General features: G+C 42.8%; 1 protein-coding gene across 1 annotated transcript; it reads left to right on the top strand.

Moving 5' to 3' along the window:
* Nucleotides 1-1,223: 1,223 nt before the first annotated feature.
* On the top strand, nucleotides 1,224-2,207 carry LOC127330502 (heavy metal-associated isoprenylated plant protein 16). Its single transcript, XM_051356695.2, has 2 exons — nucleotides 1,224-1,619; nucleotides 1,749-2,207. The coding sequence occupies exons 1-2, from the start codon at nucleotides 1,614-1,616 to the stop codon at nucleotides 2,112-2,114; spliced, it is 372 nt and encodes a 123-aa protein (XP_051212655.1). The 5' UTR covers nucleotides 1,224-1,613; the 3' UTR covers nucleotides 2,115-2,207.
* The last annotated feature ends 11,501 nt before the right edge of the window (nucleotides 2,208-13,708 follow it).

Genomic DNA, 13,708 nt, shown 5'->3' with positions numbered 1-13,708 from the left:
TCATGTTGGTCCTGGTGGTGTTCTCTCCTTCACCAGAGCCCGCGAGTTGGGTCGCCGTATCGTTGGCTTGGACTTGTAGTTGGCGGCAAGCCACCGGATCTGGGTCAGTTCGCGGTGTGTGAAGACCTAGACGTTTGCAGGATGCATATCTTGTTTCATCTTGTTTGCCGTGTAATATATCAGGATTTTGTTGTTGTTCTCCTTGGCACCTTGTAACTTTAACGGTTGACAGTTGGTAGCTTTATTAATTTAAATCCAAGCCTAATGGCCTATGTTTTATACGGAGTAAAACTATTTATGCTTACTAAAACTATTGAAACCGATCGACTCGGGGCTGTGCTCCGGTGTCCCCCCCTGGCGAACGACGTTTAGGTGGTAAACGTGTGTTTGGTTCGTGACCAGAAAATATGGATGATCCCATCCCAAAAGCCGAATATTTCTGAGAAAGGTTGGACCATATGATCCGTGAATTTCATGATAATCTCACTAGCCGCCTGAGAATCCATGGCCGTCGACGCGACTCCGACACCTGCCACCGTCGTATGTGTGGCTCCCCAGCTCAGCGGCGGCCACCATGTCACGGCGAGCGGTGGGCTTGCTTTTCCACGTGGCTCCCCAGCTCGACATCGGCGGCCTCCAGGGCGCGATAAGCGGCGGGCTTGATTTTCAACGTGGCTCCCTAGCTCGGCGGCGGCCTCCATGGCGTGGCGAGCAACGAGATTACTACGTCTGCGCCACACCCAGTCGATAGAAACGGCCTCGCTGCGGGTAGTGACCTTGCTAGGCACGGGTAGGCGGCCGCCCGCTAGGTCCGCCCTCCACCACCACAAAGGGAAAATGACCCGTTAATTACATATTAACCGGTGTGTTAATGGCATATTTATCTTGTTTTATTAATCATTAATTAAATATATTTTATCCCATCCCATCCTGTACATGTTTGCCCATGAACCAAACACACATGTTAAGTCAACCCACAAAGTGTATCAGCAGATCCTAACCGTCAAAATTGAACAAAGTTTGGAGGGGGGACACCGGAGCAATAGCCATCGACTCGGTCTACCTACTGTCGCCCGCAGCCGCGGCTCCGGAGAAGCCGTCAACGTGGCCAATACACAACTTGCTCGCGTCGCGTTGGAATTTTGATCTCGTCACAACGGTCATTGTCTAATGGTCTTGCCATATGTAGGTGTAGCCTGCCGATCGGGAAATCAACGGAGAACTTGTGAAGGGAACGCGTTCGCTAGGCCACTAGCTAGTTGTTTACTGACCGGGAGCTTTGCCTGCATTCGCAGCTGCTCCGAGTCTTCCAGCAGCAACCACCTACCAGTACGAATACCTGTATCTTGGATCGTTCACTCATAATTTAGTCTTCAGTACTAGTGGCACCAGTCAGTGCTCTGCATCTGCATCACCGCCACAGCCTGTATATAGAGGTGTGGCCACTGCCATCTCCTCCACCAAACCACAAGGTCGAAGACACTGGCACAGCTTCTGGTTGCATTGCAGCTGCAGAAGATCGATCAGTAGCTTCTCAACCTAAGCTAGCGTCGATCGAACACAAATCTTTCCACATCGTGTTGAGCGGCATCTGAAAAACCCAGCAGCACACAATGAAGGTAAGGAACCTATTCAGTTTATGTTTCCATTTTTAATGTTTCTCATGTTGGATTGTTCAGCATCTCAATTTTGAGCAATCAACTATCCTGGTGCTGAAACATGGACTGATCGATCGTTTTCTCTTGCAGCAAAAGATCGTTATCAAGGTGAGCATGTCGTGCGACAAGAGCAGGTCCAAAGCCTTGTCGATGGCGGCGAGAGCAGCCGGGGTGACCTCGATGGGGATAACCGGCGACGCGAGGGACCAGCTGGAGGTGGTCGGCGACGGCGTCGATCCTGTGTGCCTCGTCAATTGCCTGCGCAAGAAGCTCGGCGTCGCCCACATCGTGCAGGTGGAGGAGGTCAAGGACAAGAAGCCGGAGGAGAAGAAGAAGGAGGAACCGAAGCCGGCTGCGCCCCTACTGTACCCGTACTCCGGTCCCGGTTACTACCACCACCCATACCCGTCGCAGATGGTGGTCTGCGACGAGCCCAGCAACTGCGCCGTCATGTGATTGCCGGAGACCCTTTTTTTCTTGCCAAATCATTTGCTAGTAACTATGGATAATATACATGCGTTTATTGATTGAGTGTATATAGTTTATATATATATATAAAAAGGATAAACTGATATATCTACGGACTCACTCTTGGTTGCGAGTTAGAAATCGAGTCAAACTCCAACGTAGATCTCCGTTCTCAGTCGCTGGCTTGTTCGACAGGTTCGTGCACGCCATCGCCATGTGGGCTTGCCCTGTGGTGTGTGATGACCAGTTGACTAGCTAGAAGTCAAACAGCGTGCATGCAACGATTTATATGGCATAGATCATGTCATGATCGGGACATAATTGGATTCGATCCATCATGTGTATTTCCATTTCCATCCATTGCTCAGCATATCCATAGTGACATCTCCATAATAAAACATCAAAAGGAAATGATCTGTAGTAATACGGGTTTCTTCTGTAGTAGTGCATGATGCTTATTTATGGTCGTTTTATCTAAAGATGCAAGTAGATCACTATTAATATACCCTCTACAATCTTTAGCTTCAAAAAGATAACCTTTTCCAAAATAATAATGTTATTGAAAAATTAGTTCATTTTGGTGAAATAAAGATTATAGAGGATACCATAATGTTGACTCACTTACATCTATAATTTTGGGTACGCTCAAAACATCTAAATACGAACAATACCCTAGAGACAAAACACCTGAATAAGGACACAAGACAACGAAATTTACCGAAGATAAAGTCATAAAGATACATGAATGAGCTGTCCATGGCAAATAGAGGAAAAGAAACGTGCTGGGGCCTCAAATTCTGCAGCGATTTCATATGAGTTAATTGACCTTCTTCCTGTTAATGGCATTGTTTTCTACGTCGTACACACGTTGGTGGAGTCTACGGCGACTACGATTAGAGTAACCGAACTTCTGACCAAAAAATAAGGACAGCAACAAAAATCCAAGACTGTTGGTATCAGATTGTCGCCATCTCCACAATTCCAAATTGTAAACAAGAAAAGGCACCAGAAAAAAGAATAGCCATCTACCGAAAGGAACACGGCAACCAGCTAATTGGTCTACCATGATTCAGCGATTGTTCTAAAGACAAGTTGTTAACTCTCCTATGCCCTCTATCCGGATTTATAGATTATTATGCACGTATCCCTTAATCGTAAATTTGATCAACGTAACACAAGATATGTAGGAGGTGGCGTTTTGGCTCATAGGAGCAAATGCTCCTATTATACAAAATAATTTAAAAACAATTTTAAAAACATCAAAAAATTCTGACATAATTTTTTTTGTTGTACATCGTGACATTCTATGTCAGCGCACAAGTTTTCATCGAGAAACAACATTTTATGTGGCGTGTACAAAAAAGACAAAAAAATGTCCTGTACGTAGTCGTGTTATAGCATCAAAAATTGTCTTTTTTACTGGAGCCACAATTTTTTATAGTTTTTTTAAAAAAACTTGTGTACGAACATAAAATGTGTAGATGTACATGAAATTTTTTAGTTTAGAATTTTTTGACACTTCGAAATGTAGATTCACACAATGGGAGCAAATGCTTCTATGAGCCAAAGTGAATATCCCAAGATATGTACTACAAACATATATCATTAGAAAGGTCAGATATTTTATTTTTTAATGATAGAATACTTGTATAATTTATAATATGTTCATCAAATTAATGATCTAGAGATGCATGTAGGTCATATAAACCAGAACGGAGGGAGTAGTATCCTACCCGTATGCTTATATTATCTTATAGCAGTGTTGTCTGCTCATATAGGCTAAAAGGCTCCAGCGCAAACACTACACATTATTTAAGCTCTCGAATGTACCTTTTCACACTCCTTTTCAGACTTTCCAACTGGCCAAAAGATCATCATATCTAAAGAGAGACCATGCATCATTAACAGTTCTACATCAAGCTTTTTTCTAATTGGCAGAGGAGGAATCGAGGTACGATTTACAACGCATGGAGCTAAAAGTTGTGAGACCTGCAAAAAAAAATGTATATTCTATTTCTAAATAGTTGCCTCCCTTACTGAGTCTTGTGAATACATGGTATGGATTCATAAGTCATCCTTGTTTTTCTCGAGTATCCAATCCACTTTATCGACATCTTGTTCATCTGATCATTTATCTCGTTATTTGTCCGACAGGGAAAATCTACTTCCCCACCCCACATGTAAGACGCACATCTCCTAGCCTCTTCCATCGACCCTATATATCCATCCCCTCCGCTTCTCCCACAAACTCATTATCACCATTGCATCTCCACCTACAATCTTAGAATCGGCTTCAAGTTTTGTTAGCGATACATGGGCCGGCCTGTACCACAATGATGCACGGGCATGGTTGAGCAAAAAATAGTAGTATAACCCTAAAAAGTAAAGTAAGAAGTGCTTCTTATAGTTTTAGTGTGACCGGGTCCATGATTTAACTTGACCTCTCTCTCATAAATATGGTGGCATGAATATAGTTTCGCATAACAAGTTACAAGGGATGGAAACTTCATGTAGTTATTGATACACATTTATATGGGCATCATGTCCTATCATAGAGATGATATTACAAATCTCACTAATACTCCCTTCGATATAGAAAACTTTTAAAACCAAGTTTACACTACTAGGAAAAGGCTTATTGCCGGCGCACCAAAATTGGTTATTGCCGGCGCACCAGCGCCCGCCGGTGGGAACATGCCAGTGGTAATGGCTTACCGACGCACCTGCCTAGTGCACCGGCGGTAAGTTATACCAGAAAACAAAAAAAATTAAATCTAGATCTAGATCACGTGAGCTGCGGTTGTGGTGTCGTTTTTGCGCTAGTCTAGTAGGCCTTGGTTGTCGTTCTTGTCGCTGCGCCGGTGTAGGAGGTGGAGGAGTGGGAGGCCGGAGGTGGAAGAGGCCGGAGGAGGTGGTGGCCATGCGGAGGAGGCCGGAGGAGGTTGAGGCCGGTTGAGGAGGCCGGAGAAGGCCATGCATGTGGAGGAGGTGGACGACGCCGGAGAGGAGGTTGAGGCAGTTGGAGGAGGCCGGAGGAGACCATGCGGAGGAGGCCGGAGGAGGTGGACGACGCCGGAGGTGGTCGTAACTGTAGTTGCAGGAGGAGGCCATGCAGAGGAGGTGGAGGAGGTCGACGGTGGAGCAGTTGGTGGAGTCCGTCGGAGGAGTAGGAGGAGGAGGAAAAGAGAAGGAAGAGGGGAAAGTGAGGAAAGTGAGGAGGAGGTCAACGGTTTGCCTTATTTATAGGAGATGTTACCACCGGTGCACAAAGTAGGGTGGTGCACCGGGGGTATTTTTCTTTTTTTTCACCCAAATCTTAAACCTGAAAAAAAGTCCTGTTTCTGTTTTTCAATTGACGAATCCATTTTTTGTCCAAACGACCGTAGGTGGTTGAATTCGGATAGGAAATTTCGCGTAGATAGATTTTGATATAAAAAAGTTTTTCATCGGAGGTCGTATACAACCAGAAATCCCGTTTTACCGAAAGATGACGCCATTTTGCATAATATATCGAAATTCATTTTTTAAAATTTTCACTAAAAATAGATTACATAAGTATTGGACATATCAAAGGATTTTTTTGAATTTTCTACCATTTTCTTTTATTTTTTCAAAACTGAAAAGGCGGTCCACGGGGGGGAGGGGGTGGAGAGGGAAAATCATGGCTCTTACCACCAGCGCACCAACATGGTGGTGCGCCGGCAGTATGGGGCTCAATTTTTTTTGGCATGGTCTGGTTCTCTTTGAACTTTATCGCCGGCGCATCTGTCTTGCTCCTGCGCCGGCAGTAAGACACCATCACCGGCGCGGGGACATATTGGTGCGCCAGCACTATTTGCCACCGGCGCATGGGTTTGTTGGTGCGCCGGTAGTGCTATTTCCATCTATAGGCATTTTCCTAGTAGTGTTAAGTAAAACAAAGTACTTTCTTAAAGCATTGACATGATCTTGAATAACAATGTACTACCTCGAGAAAAAATGTCATCTAATTGTCACTGGATGAACACTGGTATAAGCATTCATTTATTCGTAGTGAGGTAAACAATGAAAAGGTAAAAATCTTAGTAGAATATAAATTTATTGTCACAATTCATATACTACTACATCGGTTGTTGCATACAAGTTTGATCAGAAAACACATGCATTAATGGGGTAAAATATGCATCCGCAAATACACCAATCACATACTGATAATTACATCTCATAACTTGTCTCATAAACAAAAGATCCAACTAATGGATAATAAAAATATGACCACAATCATGTAGGGTATCTCATGTGGTTTTAAATCAATGGAGTACGCATAGAGAGAGATGATATGTTACTTCCATAAACACATATCCCACGGGGTGGACTACTCCCTCCATGATGGAGGCGGAGGAGCAACACTCGCGGGGTTTCCCCTCCAATCTTCACATATTCTTTTCGTGTTTCATGGCTTCTCTACTTGCAGCCGCGTCCTCGTGACTTCTTGATTTTGAGGATTTATATAGAAGATTTTAGGTCAAGAAAAGGACGTGGGTGTCCAAACCAAGGCAAAAGGGGGGCTCCCATGGCATGGTCTAGGACGGTGGCCGTGTTGTGTGGTACTTCTTTGCATTCAGTTCCTTCTCTTCCATAAAAACCGACGTGGCAAAAACTAGCGTCCTTTTGGAGTCCTCAAGGTTCCTGTAACTTAAAAAATATGCAAAAAAAGTTTTCATGTTCTGCAGAGTTAAAAAAAGGGGGGACTTGGTGGAAAATCCCAAAATCAATATAAAACAAGGTAGGGATGTTAGATATGATGTTAATATGAAGGATTAACATATAATAAACTACAAAGTTCATGGATACATCTCACATGTATCAACATTACTAAGATTATCCTATGCTCGTCCTCGAGCATAAAGGTGATAAAACAAACATGGATGTCGGAGTTTATTATCAACAGATACAAATTCTAACATGATTACTACTACTCAAAGTGTAAAGAAGTATTGAGAGTACACATATATTTGAAAGAATATGATCAAGTAGATATATCACATAGACCAAGAAGATTGTAAAGAATCAATAACATATCTTGCACTAAATTACCTTTTTAAGATATTAATGAATAATGAAGCAAACTTTGTGCAAGTGAAGTGCATGTGTGATATCTAGGTATTGGTCTAGAATATATGCTTGAAAGACATTTGTCTTGTAAATCTTATAGTGGTTGAAAGTCCATTCAAATAGGAAAGCATTGCTTAATACATAATGCACAAGTCTAAACATTTAAGGTATCATCATGAATGTGGGAACATTCATGTGCACCTTCAGTGGGGAATAAATTTTGGGGTATAATTCCTACAACAAATATTTTTTGGAGAGACCTACATAAAGCCTCCTTCTTCCCCAAGTGGATATAGCTGTTCCCATTTCTCTCTCTTCCATTGGTTACATTGAACAAATTGCCCTAACTCGTTCTTCGACAATGCTTCTTGGATTTTTTTTTTGGAAAAGATGGAAGAGATCTATATCTTCAATTTCACGAGTCAATATATTCTCTTAGTGAGAGGATCCTACTAGATCTAGATCTTGAAGTATTTTGGGATTTCCACGATTGTTCTTCATCTCATATCCCTCCATATAATTAGTTGTTGTGGTAGGATTTTGGAGATAATAACTTGAGAATTATTGTGTTCTTGCCAGTGCATCTAATGCTTCAGTTTGAGTCGTTCTCTATTGAGATTCGGTTGGTGAAAGTTGAGAAAATTATTACTCGCTGGTGCTTGTACCCGGAGCTTGTTCCTCTTGAACTCTTGGAACACTACATGGCTTTGTGGGTTGGTGGTGCCGCGAATTTCAATCATTGTGTTGTAAAGTTAGCCGTGGATTATTTTGGAGCCTCCAATTTAGTTTGGAGATTTCCACAAGTTTTGTACGAATCCGATGACCACCCTCAAGGGTCCCATAATGGATCGAGGAATTCTTTTTTGGTGGAAAGGCTCGAGGAGAATATGGTGAGCCATTATGAAATTCAGGGAGTATTGTGCCTCTGCACCACTCCAACTAAGAGTAGCACCCACAAGGGTGTGAACTTTGGGATACCTCGTCGTCTACGCGTGCATCGGTTATTCCTATACCCAAGTTATTTACTTGTGCACTTCACTTGTGATAGTATTCGTGCTTGAAGTTACATATCTTCCTATCACATAGTTTCTTGTATTGCTTAGAGTAAGTTTTTTGATGCACGTAGTTGATCCTAACATATAAGGTATTGTTCTTGACAAATTAAACTTTAATTGTATTTCACATTTGTTCACTCCAAATATCGCAAAAAGTTGAAATCCCCTATTCACCCCTTCCCCCCTTCTAGATGTGCTATCCATGTACTTCAGCTTGCATACGTGAACCATAAAGAACTTTTGGGCATGCTTACATTAGCCATTTCCGGAGACTGGGCTCATTGAAGACTCCTTGGTGTAGGTGATGTATCCAACTATGCACTCTCAACATGTGAGAGTTGATACCTTTGATCTGAATTTCGGATGTAGTACTATAGATTGCTTTTTCCCTAGAAGACACCTAAGTTTATCCAACCTTGGAAAAAATCTTTGGCGTAAGACAAGAACAAGAGCTTGTGAACTCTGTAGTATCTTTTTTCACCAGACCAAACTTTACTTTTTATGGGTTTTGTATCAATGGGTGGAAATAGGCAAGGGCAAATGATTTTCACCTGCAGCTGTGCACAGACAAATGGGACAAAAAGTAAAAGAGCTTGACCCTTTTCCCCGTTGCTGCGGATCAAGCTGCAATGCAGCTCGTGATATGCTTAACTTAAGCCGCTAACGTTCGGTGAATAAAAAAGAAAGAAGCGTACATAGCAATCTATATCAAGTACTACCTTCAAACATGTTTAATAGAAGCGGAAGCGTACATGCATAGGCAGTGTCCGGCGTCAATTAAACACGACCGTAGGGAGCACTATATATGAGCCCTCTGCCCCACGCTTCTAAGCAGCGCATGTAGTTCACCGATTCCACCGAAAACTCTCATAATATTAAGAAGAACATATATTGTTATGTAATAATGATAGATATATGTTGGCAAATAACACAATAGCTAGTTTTGCAACCACAAACAATATGCATATCTAGTCCAACCACTGTACCACCATCGCACGGGGCACGGGGACCAAAACAGACTAAAGCTTTAAGATCTATGACTTCACTATGATTCCCAAATGGATCTCAAACAATTTTTTTACTTCCCTTAATATCATTGAGTTTCATGACGTAGCTGCAGATCATCACTCCTGTCACCGCATTACCTTTATCGATCATCGGTGACGAGGTTGTACCCTCGACAATGTCCAAGGATATGGACTTAGGTTTTGGGGAAAGACGATGATTAGAGATTCTGGGAGCGAGATGACACACGACGTACCCAGGTTCACGTCTCCGCGGTGGAGGATCGCTACATCCTGCAAGCAATCCAATATAATAATAGTTGTGTAAAGGGTGCCACCGTAGGCGGAGTTGTATCTAGGCTAATCTAATCTGCGGGTATGATATGCTATATGAATCTCATCCAAGGGGAGCACTATCTGGCTTTATATGTGCAACCAAGCTAGGGTTTTACAAGGGTCCTAGTCGACTATGTATTGGAGTCCTCTTTCTTGTAGTACAAGTTGATATTACATGCGGATCCAGCTTGTCGACTCCTTGTGCTGGTCCACCTCTATAATTGGCCGTAACGGATATAGCAATAATGGGTACCCGAAAGGGTATTCCCATGACAGTCTTTTTTCTAATTAATTTCTCCCATAAATTAGTTTTTTTCTATTTTATTGATTTTTTATACAATGACAAAGTGTTAACCTTGTCATTGCTCATGATGATGTAATTGAGTTTCTAGGAAGGACGACACTGGCGAATCAACAAACTGGTAAGCTAAACTAGGCAGCTGGCGAATATAATGATCAAGGGCGAATCTCCGAGATTATATTATGTCGAACTAGGGTTACAATGTGTCTCGTCTGATTGAATCTATCTCCTCTCGGTGGCTCCTCCCAGCCCTTATATAGTAGACTAAGTCTCAGAGTCCACCTCGAGGTCGAGTTACATTACAAGTCGGTTCACCCGATATAGGCTTAGCTTTCTTAACGGAGTATCTTCGGCTACATCTGGATTTCTTCATGGGATTTCTTTTATACCTTCCTGGGCTTTGTACCAGGGACGACAATGTTAAGGACAGTTATGGCATACATATGTCAATCAGGATATTGGGTACCTGACAAGTCCTTAAATCAAGGCAAGAGACTACAATCACGAACAATATAATCCCGTATAAGAAGATGCACATATTATTGCAAGACTATGCCTCAGCCTTAAGCCCGCGAGGACTACTCACACATGATAAGATCAACAAATATAAACGCTGTATAGAAATTCTTGAGATAAATACCAAATAGTATGACAGTGTTGCCAATCGCAATGAGATAAAGACTACAAGTGTTGGCCTACGGCTGTGATGGGGAATGGAGATGGAGATGATGGTGTGACTATGGCGGCTCTGCGGTGGATCTTCTCTACTTGGTGATTGATTTGTTATGTTTCTGATTTTGTTGGTGTTGTTTGCGGAGACGTTGTGAATATTATATAGGACCATTCATGAAACGTGCATGGGTTTACCCGGCAAGGGCGGTGGCACACGGTAGAACGGTGTAGTATGGCTATGCCCACCTATACATATGCTCGTTAAAGCCAGGGAAGATAGTCTTTGTGGCCTCTTTGACTTGGGAATATTGAGAACTCACAAAATCTTCATTAATTAGCCCATATTTCATCATAAGACTATCCACAATGGGAGTATCATAGCTAGTATCATGCACCACATGCATGCAAAAAGCTGATGTGTCACATTAATAAATGAAGAAAGAGATGGTACTAGTATCATAGGTAGATACTGCATCATAGCACGTAGAACTAGAAAAAATTAATGTCAAACCAATCTTGTACACACTTTTGCATTGAGATTCTACAAATCACTAAATATAATTAACTTATGATACTACTACATGATACTATGCATTGTGAAGATAGTATCACACACTAGTATCATATGCATGATACTACTATATGATACTCCCCATTGTGACTAGTCTAAAAGCTTCCATTTCTGCTAAGGTAAAATTAAAGGAGTTTGTGCATCTATGTAATAATTTCTGATTAGTGGTGGGTCTAGAGAGATATCCCATTAAATCCTTGATTAGTATCTAGTTTAAACCTGGATAAAGTGATTGTATTTTACAGCCATCAAGCACACATGCGATTTTCTCCCCTCATTTTATTTATTCTTCTTCAACTAATCACTTCTAATTTGCACAATCATGATACAATTCGAGATAATATTCAAATGAAAAATATGTGTATTGACGTTGTGATTCTATTCAAGTGATGTGTTCCGAGTTTAATGTTTCAATATAGACATATTTTAAATGAATTACGTCAAATTCATCACACCTGGCCACTAGCATCATCTTTTTGTTCCACACAACTCTCGCATTGTGAACTTTAAATTTTGAATCCCGCAGAAGGACCCGAGATGAGTTTATTTTATTTACGAGGTGTTATGTTAGTGTGTACCTATATCTAACCGTTATGTATGTTCGTCCCTTTCTACCTCTCTCCAGGTGTCATTTTCTGTTGGTTCATCCCGTTGTGATGACATCTACACAAACATATGCACATAGATGATTTGATTGCATTCTGAAAATTTATTTTGAGTTTAGGCATTGGAAAATATATTTTTTATGTTCATGTTTGGATCATTTTAGCACAATTTTATCAAATCCATGGCACATGATTGATCTTTTCAAATTTTCTTTGACAAGTTGTTGACTGCCAAAACCCACCGGCGGGCAGCGGCCTGTCAACACAGTGGAGAGCCGGGAAGAGCCTAGAGCTGCGGCTGGCTGAGACCCCTCCGAGCGACGGCCCGCAATGCTCTTCTGGTCACACGCGGCGATGCGAAGTGCAAGGGCGTGCCACCTGACCTATACCTGGTCAGGAAGGTGATGGGGATGCCTCGCTTAGTTCCTGCATGGCATACACGTAAACATTAAATACGAGCCTCGATCGGCTCTCAGGTTATCCTGTGAATCGGCTCAAAGAGCCGATTCACCCATGATCCGTACGGGGTGCACGAATACTTGGTGATCCTGCTTGATCAAGATATAGCTAATGAGATCTACGACGATTTAGAGTTTTCACCGCATAATCGGATCATCCTACTCCAGGTTGGGCCTCGCGGCCACGCACGGTGCTCATAAGCCGATCCTAAACAAGGCCTAAAAACCAACATGACGTTGATCCTCGGAACATCCTGTTTAGGACTTGCGAACGCCACCCTACGTGCCGCTGGATCCTCCACCCCTTTGTAAGGCCTAACTATTGCAGATATTAAACTAATCCTTGCAGAGCAAGGAGCAATCGTAACGGATCAGATCTACCAGATGATGAACAAGCAGGGTGCCGCCCCCACGCCTGAGATAGGCGTGAGGGCGGCTAGACATGCAAGGGCTGCACTACGTAAGCATGTTATACGAAGAACTATGCTAACCCTAACACATCTATGATAACTACGTTGCTCGCCATCAAAGACGCTTCAGTACGAGCAACGCATGAACAACGTGGGGCTTGTGCTGCCTAGATCGCAAGATGCGATCTAGGCAGCATGTCGCTTACCTGATTGAAACCCTCGAGATGAAGGAGTTGGCGATGCGCCGAGATTGGTTTGTTTTGGGTTGAACGTGAGTTGTTGTTTATTCCATAAACCCTAGATACATATTTATAGTCCAGGGGACTTTCTAATTCGGACGTGCACCTAACCGTGCACGAGTAAAACTCTAACTTTCAATCTAAAACATAACCTACTATAATTAAAGATACACGGGCAAACTAGCCCAAATTCTCCGTGCAAGGCCGCTTCAGAGATCTTCCACGTGTAGTCTTCCAAGCCCATCTCTCTTACGGCCCACCTCTGGATTTGTCCAAAATCTGGTGATAACACATGCCCCCCTGGTTTTGGAAATAATTTTTCCAAAATCATTATGCTCTCCTTCGTCGGGTCATGTCGTGGCAGAGCAGAGTTGTTGCAGTATCCGTTATCATTATGCCCTGTCTTCTCAGCTTCTCTGCAAAATTCGATAGCTCCGGCGTCATCTCCTTGGAAACTGTAATGACATTAAATTTCCACCAGGCTTCTCATTATTTAACTGTGCCGATCAACTAGCTTTCTTCATCCCCTTCCTCTGTTCCAGCCATCGGCACCCAAAAAACCCTCTTCTCCCCCAGCCATGTCTTCCTCTTCCTCCTCCTTCTCAAACCTCTTCCCCCCATTCTCGCCGAAGAAGAACGAGGACAAGCCTCATTCCGAGGTGAACCCCCTCCCCTCCGATAATGAGAAGAAAGAAGGAGAAGTAGCGAAGGCCAAGACCTTCCCCTCCGCCAAGCTCCCGCTGAAGAAGCGCTCCCGTTTGTGGGCGGACAGCGAGGATGAAGATGACGACGAAGAAGAAGAAGAGGAGGAGGAAGATGAATCTTCCTCTTCCGCCG

The sequence above is a fragment of the Lolium perenne genome, chromosome 2, assembly GCF_019359855.2.
Source record: "Lolium perenne isolate Kyuss_39 chromosome 2, Kyuss_2.0, whole genome shotgun sequence".
Taxonomy (NCBI): Eukaryota; Viridiplantae; Streptophyta; class Magnoliopsida; order Poales; family Poaceae; genus Lolium; species Lolium perenne.
The sequence above is the reverse complement of the archived record's forward strand: the minus strand, read 5'-3'. Positions and strand labels throughout refer to the sequence as shown.